Source organism: Phacochoerus africanus, chromosome 10 (genome assembly GCF_016906955.1).
Source record: "Phacochoerus africanus isolate WHEZ1 chromosome 10, ROS_Pafr_v1, whole genome shotgun sequence".
Lineage (NCBI taxonomy): Eukaryota > Metazoa > Chordata > Mammalia > Artiodactyla > Suidae > Phacochoerus > Phacochoerus africanus.
The window spans coordinates 115896539-115915580 of record NC_062553.1 but is presented as its reverse complement, the minus strand read 5'-3'; the positions used below and the strand labels follow the sequence as shown (position 1 = coordinate 115915580).

At 36.8% G+C, this 19042-nt stretch overlaps 1 protein-coding gene across 1 annotated transcript in view; it reads left to right on the top strand.

The window, feature by feature from the left end:
- Nucleotides 1-5924, top strand: part of GSTCD (glutathione S-transferase C-terminal domain containing) — a 135027-nt gene extending 129103 nt beyond the window's left edge. Inside the window, exons 11-12 of the mRNA XM_047798527.1 lie at nucleotides 2337-2406; nucleotides 5360-5924. Coding sequence (XP_047654483.1) covers nucleotides 2337-2406; nucleotides 5360-5496 — 207 coding nt within the window. The 3' untranslated portion in view covers nucleotides 5497-5924. The remainder of the gene's footprint in view (nucleotides 1-2336; nucleotides 2407-5359) is intronic.
- Nucleotides 5925-19042: the final 13118 nt, after the last annotated feature.

Here is a 19042-nt window from a genome sequence, read left to right as displayed (position 1 = left end):
CTTTTTTTTTTTTTTTTTTGTCTTTTTAGGGCCAGACCTGTAGCATACTGCAGCATATGGAAGTTCACAGGCTAGGGGTCGAAACAGAGCTACAGTTGCTATCCTATGCCACAGCCACAGCAATGCCAGATCCAAGCTGCGTCTGTGACCTACACCACAGCTCATGGCAATGCTGGATCCTTAACCCACCGAGTGAGGCCAGGGACGAATCCGCATCCTCATGGATACCAGTTGGATTCTTAACCTGCTAAGCCACAACGGGAACTCCGTCTACTTTTTAACTCTTAAAATACCCACCTCCAACTCTGTCTCCTGCCCCACCTCCTACCCTCTCCTCTCCCAGCTCCCCAGCTCTCTCACTCCCACCCATCCAGGTACATCCAGGTACAGTGTTCATGCTTTCATCCAAAACCAGAGCTTTTCTCATCTTTGCCTACTGGATTTAGAATTTTCATGTCCTATGAAACTATAGTTTTTTTTTTTTTTTTTTTAATTAGGACCTCAGGAACTTTATTTTCATAATATTCAAAACCCCTCACTTTTTTCTCAAAGGGCCCTGCCACTAAAATAGAAAACTGAAAAATAAAAACCAAAAACTAGACCCTTGCTTTTAATCCTTCCTTGAGTGATGCTAGATAAATCAAACTCTAAGAGGATATATGGAAAAACCCACGGCCTCACTGGCTGGAAAAACAAAGAGGTAAGGGCACCCAGGCTCTTCTAGAGAACATACAACTCCCAGCACCCAGTTCATCTTCATCTCCTCTTCCTCTCACATCCCCAGAGCTGCTTGGCCAGCCACAGCCCTTTTGAGCATCATAGGTGCAAATGGTTTATGGAGAAGTCTTAGCCTCTCGGGTTCTATTGCAAGGTGATCGCTCAGTATTTCTTATTCATGGTGGGCGGACTGGAAAGCAGTACTAAATGGACTTGGTGCCCCAGGATCTTGAGATTCGCTTTGGAAGTGTTCATCACAGTTCAGTTTAGCCGGCAAAGCTTTACTCAGTACCTATTGTGTGCTTTCTCCTTTCAGAATTTAACTTCCACTGGGGAGAACACACATACAAATAATTGTAGCAAAATACAGTGGGACTTAGCAGGACAAGGGAAATGAACCTCGTTTGAGGTTGTGATTACCTTGACGTTACCCTTACTTAAAAAGGAACCTTAATTTACAAACATGAGGACAAAGAACTTGCTTTTTGTCAAATTACATAATTCTAAATTCCTCTTACACCCCTTTATTTATGTATATTCATGGGAGTTTAATAAAAGTTACTCATTTGAATCATTTTGTTAGTGTCTTACCCATTGCCACTAAATTTTATAGTTAGCGTTAAAGAGGTTTTTTTAAAAAATGCAAGAAAATTTGGACAAAAGTGATCCTTCAAAAAGAACCAACGTTGCACAATCACTTATTTAATAGGGTAATCAGAATAACCTTAAAAGATGAAGGCCTCAAACTGAATGTCCAAAAGACCCAGGAGACAAAAGATGGATCTGAGTTCCATGGGTTTGCTAAGCTGACAGGTGAGATCACTTACACACCTGGAAGCTGTAGCTGTTCTGCATGAACAGCTGTCCTGGGGATGCTGCAGTCATCTCACCTCCCACTAATCGCTCACCTTTGGCAACTTGCTGGTTGTAGAGTGCTGTGCAGACTCATCACCTCTCTGTCTCTATAAAGCCTTGCTTCCTCCACTGATGTAATCTTTCCTAAAATCGTGAAGCAGAAACTATACTCTCCCTGTTGTTCTCTCTGGTCCCCTTCACAGTCTGTCTTAAAGCACAAATAGATGCAGCTGCTGCAGCCTTTAGAAGTGCCAGGAGTGGATAAGCCAGCCTCCTCTTCTCTGACGGGACTGAGCGAAGTGAGTCCAACAAAGCAAAAGAGGAGCCAGCACCCTGCTCAGGATGGGAGAAGTGCAGAGGCCACAGCAGTGATCTTCTGTAGCACTTCCTTTTCTTCTCTGTAGTAGGAGGAAAAGTCACTTAGAATGCCTTCTTGGAGCCATGTTCCTGAGACTCAAATTTTATTAAAAAGAAAATATAAGTGAATTTTAGGTCTTTAACATATTATAACCACAAATTGTAACCACATTTTGGCTAAAAGCAGCTAGTTAAAAGGCCCTGAGAATCTCTCATGCCTCTACTTGAAAGGGAAAAACTTATTGAGTACCATTTTCTGAAAATGTGCTTCTTTGAAAAGTACTATTTGTGCAGCACTTTATTCAATTAAACATTGTAGAGTTCCAGAAAAATGAGTTAGGTTTGGGGTTTTTAATTTTGAAGCAAAAGATTAAAATAAACCCACATTCTATTGCTTTTTCTTTTAGGAACACATGATTCTGTGTAGGTTTGCTGATCAGACAGCTGTCCAGCTTCCACCTCAACGAAGGCTCATAGGTATGTGTTTTCATAGAGCAGCTGTTGATCAGATTATATCCAAGATGCCTAGGAATGAATGGATCAGCTACATATGAGGAAAAAGGGAACCACTAAAGTTTTTTTTTCCCCCAGATACAATAATCCATCTTGAAAAGGGCTCTAACTGTAACAATATTTTATCCCATTTTTGTCAACATCAATACTTTTAAAAATATTTTCAATGTTATTCTTATATTGAGTAGAATTGTTTTTTTAGAGCTCATGATCTTGTTACAAACTGATGAATCTTATCAAAAGTCACAGAAGAAGATATTAAAGATGTAAATATCAACTATGCATGCCAAAATTGATACATCTCCGTCACAAGGGATCATGTTTTCTTTGTCAGAAAAAATACGCTCATATATTATTAATCATAGAGCAATTTATTTGACATTTGTAGTGTTAAATATTACCTAACTTGGAGGAAAAATAGCATTTCAAGTTTAAATAATGAATTTACCCAAGACTTTGCTTTAGGAAAAAAAAAATCATATTTAGAAGGGTAATAGCAGCTAACAGCTATTGCACATTTAAGCTCTGAGATAAATGCCTCCACCAATTATCTCAGTAAATTCTTATGGCAATGGTTGCAGAGTATGTGCTATTATTTACATTTTACAGATGAGAGTACTGGGACAAAAGCTTGCCCAGGATCCTTCAGCTGGTAGGTAGTAAAACCACACTATAAACCCAAGATATTTGATCCAGACATAAAGCTCCATTTTTTGCAGTGCCCCCAGTGATAGAATTACCTCACTGGAAGGACTTGTAATGACTGAATGGAGTCCAAGCTAATCCTAAAAGTTATTCAGAAAAGCCCCCCATTGGAAATGATCATGATATAGTAGAAAGCAGATTGCTGTTTCTTTGGCTAAGCGCCAGGTGTAGTAGTTGCATTGAGGGGCCATGTTGTATGAGAAATAGTTATCTTTAAACTCTAAAATGAAACTCAGCATAGCAAGATAATCACCGATGGAGAGGCATCTGAGACCTGAGTCTGAAGGAACAAATAATTTCCTTCTTTTTTCACACTCTGAAGCTTAAATGTACAGAGAAGCCTTGCTCTTTCCTGCGTACAACCTCTCTCTTTCATTCCCTTTCCCCATTCCCAACATGCTGCGTTAGTTGAATGCACAGCCGGATACACATACTGAAGTATAACTCACTTGCATATTTCAAGTTGCATTTGCGACAACCCCACCAGACTCAGTGATGATATAGTTGGTGTGGTGGGTGGGGGTGTCCATGTTGATGTTATAGTCAAACCCGAAGGGAGTACCTGGAAGGGAAATTGCTAGAGTTGAGGAGGAGGAGCATTTGTCATGATTGCTGGTGTGACGGGAGGGAAGGTCAGGTTCAAAGTCACAGGCTCCAGCAAGTGTCTGCATCTCTTCCTTGCACGAGCAATGCTTTTGCTCTGTGAACATTTTAGGAAGCTTCCTAGGCCCCAAAAAGTAGACTACTAACTGAATTTCAGTTGTGAAGACACTTCTTCAACATGTAAAAACATGAGATTCATCTACGTAATGCAGAAGGAAAAATTAACTGGACTGGGATCAAAGCCAAGGGTAAATGAGCTGCAGTGTAAACCCAGGGTGGGTACTGGAGGAATGCAGAGCATCCCATTCTGACAGAGAATGTTTTATCTTAAATTGAAAAGTAGATGGGTTGGGTGGAGGTGGGGGACATTTACAGATATCTTAAAGGAAGAACAGTATTTTAAGAGAAAGAAAGAATGTCAGCCATGCAGCTGTTGATGAAGAGGGAGCCATTTAGCCTGACTGGAATTCTAGACATCTCTTTTTGTATCGTTCCTATCACGGTTCATCCTTTTTGTCATGGGGCCGTTCAAGGGATATGTACAAAATATTTTTAAATCTGAATCTTTCGTGTCGATTTCTCACCTACTGACTTCACCTTCCATTGTTTTTCTGGGAGGAGTCTTCTGCCTTCCACAGAAGAACTTTTCTCCTTCAGTTACTTATCTTCAGTTCTGAAGCTGTTTTAGTTTAGAAATCTCTACTGTCGTTCAAATAAATCATTTTAAAATAATATTTAGGCATTTTAATAATTATTGAGAAAAATGAAATGAATAAAGTTCTGCACAGTCAGTAAATTTCTTCCAAGAGGATGAAAAAGTTTACATATTGAATTTAAAAAAGTTGAAAGTATAAAAGTAAACCTTGCCTTTGACTTTATTCAACCCCAAATCAGCTTTTTTCCCTAGCTACTTTGAAATAGAAGTTTGCATTTGACAAAGGACACAAATTAACTGTTTTACTTGCCAGTCAGGTTTCCTTCTTTGTTTTCCAAGATTAGAAAGAAAATTGAACACCACTATTTCATAAGGGTACAGGAGCTCTGTTAAATTAAAATTATATTATACTCAACATTACACATTCACCTGAAATAAGCAGCGCACAATTGAGAATTTTCTCAATATTTTCTATTTCTCATTTCTTCATTGTCCTAAAAACTCCATGTACAGAATGTAACATGTCTTTCAGGTGTTCCTTTGCTTGGATGTTATTTTAGATATTCTTGACGACAGATTTTTTTTTTTTTTACAATATTATAGATAATGCATTTTCATAGGGCATGAAGAAATAAGTTCTTAAAATGGATTTTTTAAACAAAGTGGGAAATAGAATCTGTATTTTTTACTTTACATTTATTCATAAATATATTTTAAAAGGTTAACATTCTTTAAATTACTATCAGAAACAAATCTGTGAAATGTCATATATTCTTAACTGTCTTATCTTCATACTGATCAAGAATTATATTGAAAGAAACTAAACAAGACTTAAGGGCAAACATCATTCTGCATAGCACTCATAAATTTGGTCACTGTATAGAGTCCCCTAAACAAATTAAAATTGCACCGTTAGCTGAAGGGTTTCATAATAATCATTTTACCGTATTTCAGGAAAACAGTGCATGTGCCTGGTGGATCTGGATCGAGCAAGAGCTGCAGAAGAACGTGGCTACTCTGTTCAAGTGATATCTATGGAGCCAGAGAGCTGCTCTCCCAAAAATAACATGATTGTGGGAGTCCCCGTTTAAAACGAGATATTCGCATTTGATGTTTTGCCATCTAGCTCCCTGATGAAAGCCCAATAGCATTCAGGAGGTCCTTAGCATAACTGGGAAACAACATTAGCCATCTTGAATCTGTTGTTCTTGGGAAAGAATACAGCAGGAAAATCTTGGAGGAAGGCTGCCTGCAAAGCATCACAAATGCACTTGTAATGTGTGATTAAAGGACTGCTGGTTTTCATACTGAGCATCCCCTGAAGTCTCAGCTGCCAGCAGAATGATACTCATGAGAGGAGGTTCCATCACTGGAATAACAATTTCCTTCTCAGTTCACAGCTTTTCTGATCTTGCCAGTGTGGTGTTCAGCTCAAAACAATGTACATGCAGCCTTATAATCACTTAGAAATTCAAATGAAGACCAAAAGTAGACTCAGTGGGGTTTGTTTGCTTTTTTTTTTTATATTTTTAACAATGGTACTTAAAATTTTTTCTTACTTTAGTCAGGTTGTTACTGTATGCTTGTATTTTTAAGCTGGGGTGAGCTGGACTTATACATCATTTCGGACACTACTTTAAAATGTATTTCCCAATAATTGCCAATTGAGATCGCTGTTCAGACATTTTTATATGAAGGTATTATAAAATAACTGCAGTCTATTTCCCATGACAGGAACAAGTAATTTGGACTTAAATTTTAGCTAATCAGCAAATACATTGATTTATTCACTCAAGTTTGTAAATAATTATTGAGGATCCATTATTTTCAAGACCCTGACCTAGATTCTTCTAAGGATACAAAGATGAGTTGCAAGAGACCCAGTGCCTTGCCTGTAGCAGTGTACGAGAGAAAGATTCATGAAGTAGTTAAGTTCTTTATATCATGATATAAGGTATGGTCACAGCATTTTTTTTTCAGGTGTCATTTTTTATTTATTTTTTGGTAAAACACATGGAATATAAATTGCAGGTGGAAGGAGTAAGTACAGAAGCTTTTTTGAGTAATTCTCCCACCCAAACTGTCCTTATTCCACCAGCCAAAGTTTTTAAAAACAGATAGCATGTCCTTTCTTAGATGCTGCTGATTATTTTTTATATGTCCTAGATTATTCCACTTGAGGTAAGAATGTATTTAAACGATTTTGGTGTTTTTAACTCCTGTATGATACATAGCATGAGGAGAAAGGGCTTTAACGGATAACTCATCACTGTGGATTAAAATACAGGAGCCGTGTATGAAGGAGACAAGGGTCTGATCTCTTGCTCTCTGGAGTAAATCTGAAGAAAAGATTAGCCATCAGCCCTGAGTATCTTAGTCATTTGCAGCTGTCAACATGCCATGCTCTTTTATCCTGGGCTTCCTTTTCTAATTGAGCTATAATTTATAGACAATAAAATAACAGATTTTAAGTGTTGTGTTTGAGAAGTTTGACAGCTGTATATACTCAGACAACCAGCACCAGAAATAAGATATAGACTCTTTCTTTTTTAAATTTAGTTTTATTGAGGTTGATTTACAATGTTTTGTTAATTTCTGCTGTACAGCAGAGTGATACAGAATATTTCTATCAACCCAGGAAATTCTCTCATGTGCGTTCTGTTCAATTTCCCCCACCCTAAATGCAACCACTCTCTGATTTCTATCACCCTACATTTGTTTTGCCTATTTTTGGCCTTCGTATAAGTGAAGTCGTTTAGTTTATAGACTTTTGTGTCCGGCTTCTTTTGCTCATCATGATTTTTTTGAGAAATACCCACTTTGTTATGTGTATCAACAGTTTATTCTTATTCCTAAGTAGTACTTCATTATATAAATATATCAAAATCTGTTTGTCCATTCTCCTATTGGTATTTATTTGAATTTTCACTTTGAAGATGTTACGAATAAGGTCTATGAATATTCTTCTTTAAGTCTTTTTGTGGACATATATTTTCATTTCTCTTGGGTAAATACCTAGTAGTAGAATTGCTGGGTCATTGAAGAAATGAATGTCAGTTGCCAAATAATTTTCCAGAGTGATTGTACCATTTTATATTCCCACCAGCAATGTATAAATATTCCCTTGTCTCCACTTCCTCACCATTTGATGTTGTCATTTTTTTTTTTAATTAAAAAAATTTTTTTTGGTCTTTTGTCTATTTAGGGCCTCACCTGAGGCATATGGACGTTCCCAGGCTAGGGGTCGAATTGGAGCTGTAGCTGCTGTCCTATGCCACAGTCACAGCAACTTGGGGTCCTTAACCCACTGAGCAAGGCCAGGGATCGAACCCATGTCCTCATGGATACTAGTCAGGTTCATTAACCACTGAGCCATGACAGGAACTCCAATTTGTTTTTAAGTTTTATCATTCCGATGGACATGAAATGGTATCTCACTGTGGCTTTAATTTTCATTTCTCTGATGACTAGTGATGTTAAGCATCATCTATAAAGTATCTTTTCAAGTCTTTTGTTCATTTTGAAAATTAGGCCAATTTGGGGTTTTTTTATTGTTGATTATATATTCTGAATATGAGTCCTTTGTCATCTATCTGTATTAAGAAGCTTTTTTTCCAGTATGTGGCTTACTTACTCATTTTTCATATTGAATGTTTCAATTTTCAATAACCCTAACTTGCCTTTATTTTTCTTTTATGGTTAATATTTTGTGTGTTCTCTAATAAATCTTTATCTACCCTAAGGTTATAAAGATTCTTTCTATGTTTTCTTATAGGACCTTTATGGTTCTAGCTTTTTACATTTAGGCCTATGACTCATCTCAAATCAATATTCACTTACAGAGGTAAGTTTTGAAGAATATTCAGTTGTTAAAGCACCATCTGTTTAAAATTCTTTCCTCTCCTCTTTGAATTGACTTGGCACCTCAGTTAAAACTCAGTTAATGTATATGTATGAATTTCTTTCTGAATTCTCTAGTCCGTTCCATTAATCGGTTGATTACTGAAGCTTTATAGTAAGTCTCTCTCTCTCTTTTTTTTCTTTTTTTTCTTTTCTTTTTTTTTTTTTTTTTTGTCTTTTTAGAGCTGCACCTGTGGCATCTGGAAGTTCCTAAGCTAGAGGTCTAATTGGAACTGCAACTGCTGGCCCACGCCACAGCCACACAGGATCCGAGCCACACGTGCAACCTACACCACAGCTGGTGGCAATGCCAGACCCTTAATCCACTGAATGAGGCTAGGGATCAAACCCATGTTCTCATGGACACTAGTTGGGTACATTGTCACTGAGCCACAACAAGAACTCCTGAAGTTTTATAGTAAGTCTTGAAACTAGCTAGTTTATCTCCCAATTTCATTTTTGATTTTCTATATTTTTTGGCTGTTGTAAATCCACTGTATTTCTATATAAATTTGTAATTGGTTTATCAATTTCTTTTTTTTTTTTTTAAGGCTACAGGGATTTGTGGTATTGCCTGGAATCTTTAGACCAATTTAGGGAAAATGAACATAATATTTTCTTCCAATCCATGAACATAATGTACCTTTCCATCCATTTAGATCTGCTGTAATTACTCTCAGCAATATTTAGTAATTTTCATTGTAAATGTTTTATTTAATATTTGGTAGTTTTGATGCTGTTACCTTGAACTTTTTGCATGTTGTTCCATTATGAGAATAACCTCCTCTTAGTCCTTCCACTAGCTTTATCTCATTCATCCTTCTGTTCTTAGACTTGACCTCCTGAGGAAGGCCTTTCCTAACTTCCCTGGAGCTAGGTACCTGTTACAGAATGTGCACCATCCAAAAGAGTCTTCTCCATCCTCCCCAAGTGACTCAAAGCATCCTATCCCAATGTCCCCCACCACAAAGGCCATATGATGAGTATGGAGAATAAAAAAGGAAGTGACCCTACTGTTCTCCCACCCTTGTTCTCAGGCATAGAATTCTCCAGCTGTGATGGCTGAGGTCAGTCATATGTAGGGTGTTAATGATTGCTTTGGGATCATGATTTTTCTGTGCAAATCCTTGCCACAGCTCCTTCTCCACCAAGCAAACAAAAAGGGTTAGATGCAAGCAGCAGAAAGCTTTCACAATGACAACAATTCCAGCAAGTGACCTGGTCTCACCCCATCCTTGTCCATCAAAAGCAAAGATGCTCCTTACCAATCTCTCTCCCCCACAGTTATAATATTAGAAGCCAGAGTTTACCCCTCCTTGACTTTTGGGCCTGGCCTAGAGGCAGGGGTATAAGTATTAACAACTAAGCAACATTATCTTATTTAAGGAGACAAATTTCAGTCCTATTAGAAATCAAAATATATTCAGAGCATACCTTCAAAATAAAATGTACGTAAGAATAATTAAATATTTTACCTCATTCTCAAGATTTTGGCTACAAGTGTTGCCTGCTCCATGGTCCAAGAAAATTGCCATTAATAGAACTTCCACATTCTGACACCTGTTTTTTCCATTGATTTTCATAATAAAATTAGAGATATGTTCCTGTGGAAGTAGTGAAGTCATAATAAAGCATACCTTTTTTATAGTACAATTTTTAAAAAGCAGACTCAATGCAAATAGAAGTTTAATAGATTTTTAAAATTACACCAGAAATGTATGTCTGTTGAAAAAAAACTGGAAGACATGGCTAAACATAAAGAGGAAACATTTTAAAGTAACAGTTAATCCTATGTGGTATTCCTTTCTAGATTTTGTTACACACACACACACACACACACACACACACACACACATTCGTACCAAAAAAGCATGGATTTATTTAACAAATGCTAATACTATATTTAATATATTTGCTAAGTGCTATTCTAAGCAGTTTACAAATAATAACTTAGTCTTTTTTAAGTCATTCGATCCTCATAATGACCCTAAAAGGCAGACACTATTACTAATCCCATTTTATTAATTTATTTTTATAATGATTTTTATTTTTTCCATTATAGCTGATTTACAATGTTCTGTCAATTTTCTACTACACAGCAAGGTGATCCTGTCACACATACATATATACATTCTTTCTTCTCACATTATCATGCTCCATCACAAGTGACCAGACATAGTTCCCAGTGCTATAAGTAATCCTATTTTATAGAACTAAGTCCAATGTATCATGCTTAAAGCAGACCCAGATATGAATTTAGCCAGTAAGTGGCAGAGCTGATATTTCAACTTCAGGCTATTCAGCAGTCTCAGGATTGGCTGAAACAGCCTATGGTAACAAAATCCACGTACCTTCTGAAGTTCTGCGCAAGGAAGATGTATTTTTCGCTCTGACTATACATCCATCCAAGTTAGCACTGACTCAGCATTATTTTCACATTTGACCAAGCAGCCTCTCCTGGGAACATGATCTCATGGTGAAGGAAAAATAGACATGGCAAACTATCAGCTGGCTACTAAAGATTCTGCTTAGATGTGATGTCCCTAATTTTGTTGACGGTAGCAAATTGCACAGCCCCTCCTGAGTTTAACAGGGTGGGGATGTAGAACCTTGATGGAAGGGGGTTGCAGGTAATAATGTACCACCTGCCATGTAGTTGAAGGAGGAAGAAAAGAAGAAAAGAAAAAGAAGGAAGGAAGAAGAAAACAAAGAAGAGGCCATCGCATCTTCCATTTTAGAAACAGAGATTCTGAATGCTATCGCCTTGGTGTAAGACATTTTACTGGGTCCATCAAAGAGAAAAGGCATGTACCACAAGCACTTCCTGACATTGCTCTGTGGACCTTTCATACTTACTTTCAGAATGGAACTTTCGATTTTTTGTTCTTGCAGAAGGATGAAAAAACTTCTATTAAATGGAGTTTCAAATTTGCAAATTCTGCGCCATGTGTTAGTGTGCTTGATCTATATTGCCAAATATTCCTTTCTGGAAGGTATACGTTTACACTCCTAGGAACTTGTGATAATTTATATCCTTGTATCCTTAACCAACACAGGCATTATCAGAATGTTGTTTTCATCTTGACAACTTTGATGAGCAAATACCTATTTTGTTTTGATATTCATTCTTGAAATTATTCATATGATTGCATACTTTTCATATGTTTATTGGCTATTTACATTCTGTAAATTGCCTATTCATATTTTTTTTGTTTAATCAACACATATATTGACCTCTTGCTGTGAAGCCAAGTATTGTATATATATTTCTGCCTCATTTTTCATCTGGTGCTTTCATCGTTTATGGATTAGTAAAGGTTTATTTATAGATTAAAGACTTTTTAAAATTATGTTATAATTTAAGTTTGGCCTTTATGGAGGAAGATGTTGTGTCTGTCTTTGTTTTGCTGTTATAAAGTTTAAAATACACATTTGGTCTTCTATGTCACTCTTTTTCTTGTGCTTTCTTCTTAGAAAGATGTTTCCCACCCAGTGATAAAAAATTATTCACCTAATATATACTTTTTTCTTTTTTATGGCCACACCTGAGGCATATAGAAATTCCCGGGCTAGGGGTTGAATCAGAGCTGCAGCCACACCTGTGACCTACACCAGTGCTCACAGCAACGCTGGATCCTTAGCCCACTGAGTAAGGTCAGGTATCAAAACTATATCCTCACAAACATTATGTTGGGTTCCTAACCCGCTGGGCCACAATAGGAACTCTGCCACCTATATTTTTGATATTCTAATTCTTTAATAGTTTTACTTTTCACATTTAAATCTTTAACTCAGCAAGAATTTCTTTTGGTGGGTGCTTTGAGATAGAAATCTACTTTCTTTTTGTGATATTAGTTCATTTTCACCATACCATTATAAAAATCTAACTTTTTTCATTGATTCAAGATGCCTTTAGAATATTAAGTATACATTGGACTTTCTTCACTTTCATTCCTTTCTATTGAATTCTTGTATGAGAATCACACTCACTAAATTATTGCAGCTTTATAATACATTTTGACATCTAGCAAGGTAAGTTTTATGTCTGGCAATAATTTAAAGGGTTTGTAACCTGAGGCAGAGAATGTGTGAACCTTTTGCTGAAATTGTACCCTGTGGTACATACATTTCCCCGGAGAGGGGGACCATAGTCTTAAATAGATTCTCAAAAGGATCCATGACCCCCAAAATGTTATTTCTGATCTAAAAGAAGCAAATTGTAAGAGAATTCAGGGTTTTGCCCTAAAGACTTTTACAAACATTAGCATCTTTTTTCAATATTTACAATAAAAGAATCATTATTTGCTTTTGCATTGTTCCTTTTTTTCACAGCTCTCTAAAGCAGCCAGGTTTTGTTCATTTGTGTTTGTTAGCTTTTAGGTCTAGTTTATCTGACATGAATAAAACAGTTTATAATCAAGAAAACAAAATTCAGCTGCAAACAGAGGGGAACATTTACTGTATGACTGATCTAAAGAGTCCTGAACATTTGCGTAACGTGAGTCAGATACTGTGTTAGCTGTGAAGCTTTCTGCCCAGCTAATCTAAAGTGGCCTCTCCTGTTTACTCCCTTTCTCCCCATCATACATTTGTATATGTTTAGTATATGTTCCTAATAGAATGTAAGTTCCAAGCAATCTGTTTTATCTACCATTATACTTTCAGTTCCTTGTCCAGTGTCAAGCACATAGTAGGGCCTCAGTAAATGTTTACAGAATGAATAATATATTTTCACAGCTTCTGTGTGGGGTAAAAATGCATATGAAGTTTTCTTTTCCCATCTGTAGACGATTCTAGGAATCAGGCAAGTGGGCTTTTCTTATTGGATTTTTGTCTTATTTTGTTTAACATTCTTAAAACGTATTTAGCAAATCCACTACTAAAGAAGACTAAGAAGTGAAAGTTATTGCCTATGTCATCTGAATAGTTTTTATTAAGAAGATATTGGTAAATTATTTTCCTTGTCCAAGGAAGAAAAGACAAAAAGGAATATGCTTAGACCAACGTGAGAAAAGAGGGTTTTCAGCAAATGTCAGTTTGATGTTTACCGTTATAAACCTGTCCCAGCATAGGACAAGGCTCAGGTGAGGTGCTTAGTAAATATATCCGTTAAATGAGTGTTACTGAATGTCCGTTGAAAAAATTAAACTGTGGAATGTGCAGTCTGTAGGAGATGGCATTTCTCTGTCACTGGGGCTGCTTCAACGACATGTTTCAATGTCTGATGTCTGTGTTCAGTCACAGATCAATTCTCACCATCTGCCTGCATCTCAGAAGGGACGACATGCACAGCCTGGGAGTCCCACAGACTATTTTCCTTGTATCATGCTTCCTCCTTTGCACAGAATAGCTAGCTCAATTATCTGAGAATAATAGGTAGCCCAGTATAATTTCGAAGTGCAGCACATATTTTACTGAGAATAACAATCTTTTTTTATAGCATTTTTTATTACTCAGTTACACTTACAGTTGTACAGTGATCATCACAACCGAATTTTACAGCATTTCCAACCCAAACCCCCAGTGCATCCCCCCACCCCAAAACCTGTCTCATTTGGAAACCATAACAGTCAGTATCTGTTCTGTAGAGAAATTTATTGCGTCCTTTTTTTAAATTCCAAGTGTAAGTGATAGCATTTGATGTTGGTGTCTCACTGTCTGACTGACTTCACTTAGCATGATAATTTCTATGTCCACGTTGCTAAAAATGCCGGTATTTCATTCCTCTTAATGGCGGAATAATATTCTGTTGTGTCTATGTACCACTTCTTGATCCACTCCTCTGTCGATGGACATCTAGGTTGTTTCCATGTCTTGGCTATTGGAAATAGTGCTGCAATGAACATCGGAGTACAGGTGTCTTTGCGAGTCTTGTTTTCTCTGCAAAGATGCCCAGGAGTGGGATTGCTGGATGAAATGGTAGTTCTATTTTTAGCTTTCTGAGGAATCTCCATACTGTCTTCCACAGTGGTTGCACCAATTTACAATGCCACCAAGAGTGTAATAGTGTTCTTTTTCTCCACCCCCTCTCCAGCACTTATTGTTTGTAGAAGTTTTGATGATGGCCATTCTGGCTGGTGTAAAGTGGTACCTGATAGTGGTTTTGATTTGCATTTCTCTAATAATGAGTGATGTTGAACATCTTTTCATGTGTTTTTTGGCCATCCATATGGCTTCTTTGGAGAACTGTCTGTTTAGATCTTCTGCCCAGTTTTTGATGGGGTTGTTTGTTTTTTTTGGTACTGAGCTACAGAAGGTATTTGTAAATTTTGGAGATTAATCCCTTGTCAGTAGATTCATTTGCAAAGATTTTCTCCCATTCTGTGGGTTGTCTTTTTATTTTGTTTAGGGTTTCCTTTGCTGTGCAGAAACTTTTGAGTCCCATTTGTTTATTTTTGTTTATATTGTCATTACTTTAGGAGGTGGATCTGAGAAGATGTTGCTGTGGTTTATATCAGAGAGTGTTTGGCCTATGTTTTCCTCTAAGAGTTTTATAGACAACTGCTAACACCCTTAAAAGGAGAAATTGACAATAACACAATAATAGCAGGGGAATTGAACACCTCATTTACAGCAATGGACAGATCATTCAGACAGAAAATCGACAAGGAAACACAGGCCCTAAATGAAGCATTAGACCAGATGGACTTAAGAGAACAACAGTCTTATCCCCTGGAAACTTCTCAGTAATTAGGCAAAATAACCAACTAGGAGTTGACTATATAAAATTGTAATAAAAGTACTTTTCTATGTAACCCAATTTACTCTCACTGAAACTTTTAAATGGTCATCTGACTTATTTCTTTGTTTCATACATCTCTATTATTTCTATTAGATCCTTCATAAACCATCATGGTTTGCTTTGAATTTAATGAGACTGAAAATACATAAGTACATTCCTAGGCAAATGGTAGCTGTGTTTCCCTTATTATATTTTTAGTTTAAAAATTCCACAGTGCTGTGTTGACAGTGATATTCTTTGAGTAGATTTTTAACTGAGTCCTTGAAAGCATGTTTGCTGCTGAATTGACAGCAGATAGTTACTTTGGGAAAGCATTTTGTGTCTGTATTTGAAGAAGTGAAAGGAAGTCATGGAGAGAGGAAACAATGCATATGCATTGATACAGCTTAATTTCCCCTCTCAGTCTCACCATAAGAGAGCATCTTCACATTATTCCTAGAATTACACAACTAGAAATTGTTGAGGTAGCCAAATATGAATTTCAACACCTCTGGTAAATCAACACCCAAATTTCCTGACAGACTAAAGTCAATCTGATTTTTTAAGGCACCCAGAGCAAGAGATTTGAGCTTCTTTCTCAGTAAATCTTTAGTATATTTTCTATATCTCACCTCAAGGAAATTCTATTTTAGCCAAATTCTTTGCTCTGCATTTAAAAGTCATCTCGGTGTATATGTCAATGGAAAGGAACAGCAGCTATGAATTGACTTTCTCTTTGTGAAATTTGAATATACTTTAGAAGTGTTGCTTTTAACCTGTTCATTATTGTTTGCACAGTATTATTAGAATTAGCATCAGGCTGCACAGTCCTAATTTTACCTTCTATGTCCTAAGGCTTTCATTATTTCTAAGGCTCCCTTCCAAACCTAGCCCAATTTCCACCTCCTCCTTGGCAGTAAATCTTGGATGCTTTACAGAAATGATCAGAACAGAATAATTAATGCTAATTACCCTCTTAATTACCTGAAGCTTTCTAAGACTTGATGTCTGGCAGAGAGAAGCCTGCCTTGTTCTCCCTCAGAATTATCTTGGCTGTTCCAACCCTTTTGCTCTCTTCCACCTAAAATTTAAGATCTACTTGTCAAGTTCCATGAAAAAGCTTTTATTGGATTTAGAGATTGCTTAGGGAAGAATTAACATCCTAACAGTGTCCAGTCTTTTTTTTTTTTTTTCCTGAGCTTATGCATATAAACATGGTAATTCCCTTCAATTTCAACTTGATTATTTATAGATTACTGATTTTAGCAAATGTGTTTTCTGTATCCACTGAGGTAATCATCTGCTTTTTCTCCTTCTAGTGTTTTAATGAGGCTAATTCCATTAATATATTTTCTATTGTTAAACTGACCTTATACTCCTGGAAAAAACTTAACTTGCTCAAGATTAGCTCTTTTTTTTTTGCAGTTGTTAATGTTCTACTTTCAATTTTATCATCAGATGTTATTGTCAAGTGATTGTCATTTTCTGATATTATCCTGATTTGTTTGGGTATCAAGGTCAAGGCTTTTCTAGCACCATTAACCTAGAGGAAAAATATTTTTTCTGTTCTCTAGAACTGTTTTTATAAGCTAGAGATTATCTTACTCAAATGCTTGTTTTGCTGGCCTATAAAACCATGCAGTATATTTGGGGACAGGATAATAAGAATTAGATTTTAAGCTGCTCATTAAATGTCTTTGGTGATTATTGGTATATTTAGATTTTCCATTTCTTCTTAAATCACTTTTCTAAGATGTATTTTTCTAAGACATCTGGGTTGGCTTTTTATTTCTTTATCTATGCTGCTGATGAAAACTTAAAAAAAAAATCTAGGTTCCTAACTGACTTTGAAAAACACCTTTTATTATTTTTTGACCCTCTAGCAGTTTATATTCTCAGCTAATAGTTAAGTTGTCCAGACCATGTTTTCTAAATTTATTGCCTCATACAACTGAATCACCTAACTCTCCTAGAGCCAAGATAAATTAGATCTCTTTTTCTTGATCTACCTTGGACTTTTATCCTAATAGATCAGGTTAGTCTGACAGTGTTTATTCTTCACGAAGACTTGCTGCCAGCTATCAGCAAGATGCTTGTAAGTTTTTCTTTCAATGGTGTTTAAACATACAGACATATACTGTATAGAATTATACTCATTGCTACAATTTTTGGAGGTGTTTGTTTGTTTGTTTTACTGTGAATGTCATCAAGAGTGCTTTCCAGGAACAAATTTGAAAAAGAGTAATAGAAAATAGACAATAGAATGGAACCCTAAACAGATTCCTTAAAGAGGCATGTGTCCTTAAGAAGACATGGGGGAAGGTAGGTATAGAGAAATGCATACTAAATCCTGAGTGTTTCCTATCTTCCCAGTCAGAAATTAAAATGTACTATGATTTATGTCACTGGTAAAAGCACTCATGGATGGTTCTGATGATGTTCCAAAACAATTGAAAGATGACACCAGTTGCCACCAAATGCAAATTTAAAGATGGTTATCAAATACGATGGGAGAGGAGGACCATCTCAGTGGTTCTTATCCCAGCCTAGGCATTCCAGAGAAAGGACATACAGCAGCTGTGACTCTTTTACAGTGGATCTGTGTGGTCTTCATAGTGTGGGTGTGTAGTCAAGAGTTTCCCAGTTCCTAACTATTGCAACCCATTCAATCCTTTAGACATAATTCATGAATTGCCATACTGCAGCCCGAGGGCCAAAGCCACCCACAACCTGTTTTTGCAAATAACTTCATTGGAAAACAGTCATGCTCATTTGTTTATGTATTTTCTATGGCAAGTTTCTACAAATGAAGAGCAGTTTTGATAAAGATTGACCCCAAAAGTAAAAATATGTATCCTCCTGCTCTTTATAGAAAACCTTGCCAATCACGGAGTTAAGTCATTATGTGCCAAGACATCTGGAAAATTACTTAATGTAGGTAAGTGACTGGACTTCATAAATTTATAACTCTGGTCTGTCATTTGAGAAATAATTTGTATTATTTATTGTATGTGTGCATTTTACTAGTAGGAGAGTCTTATGACTTCCATCAGATTCTCCAAGGGGTCTTGTGTTCCAAAATGTGTTAAGAACTAATATTTTAGGTGAATATTGTTTATTTTTTCTTCTAAAGGCTTGGGGAATGGGCTAGAAAGAAAAGCAGTTCACAAAACTGAACTCAGCCTAATGAGATATCACCTTACACCTGCTAGAATGGCTATTATCCAAAAAAGAAAAAAAAAGATAAAAGTTGGTGACGATGGTGAGAGATTGGAATCCTTGTACAATATTGGTGGGGATATAAAATGATTCAGCCCCTGTGGAAATAATACGGTTTCCTCAAAAAATTAAAATGGAACTACCATATGGTCCAGCAATCCCACTTTTAGTTACACACCTGAAAGAAATAAAATCAGTATCTCCAAGAGATATTTGCCCTTCCATGTTCACTACAGCATTATTCACAGTGGTCAAGCTATAAAAACAACCCAAATGTCCATCAACGGATGAATGGATAAAGAAAATGTGATATTGATATTATTCAGCCTTTAAAAAGAAGAAAAACCTGTGATATGTGACAACATGGATGAACCTGAGGACATTGTCCTAAGTGGAAACAGGCCTTGGGGTATTCCTACCGTGGCTCAGTGGAAACGAATCTGACTAGTATCCATGAGGACGCAGGTTCAATCCCCAGGGTTTCTCAGTGGGTTAAGGATCCAGCATTGCCATGAGCTGTGGTGTAGGTTGTAGACGTGGCTCGGATCCCACGTTGCTGTGGCTGTGGTATAGGCCAGCAACTGCAGCTCAGATTTGACCCCTAGCCTGGGAACCTCCATATGCCATGTGTTTGGCCCTGAAAAGACAAAAAAAGAAGAAGAAGAAGAAGAAGAAACAGGCCAATCATAGAAGGACAAATACTGAATGATTCCACTGATAGGAGCTATCTAATACAGTCAAACTCAGAAACAGAAACCAGTGGTGGTTGCTTGGAGTTGGGGGAGGAGTGGAAAGGG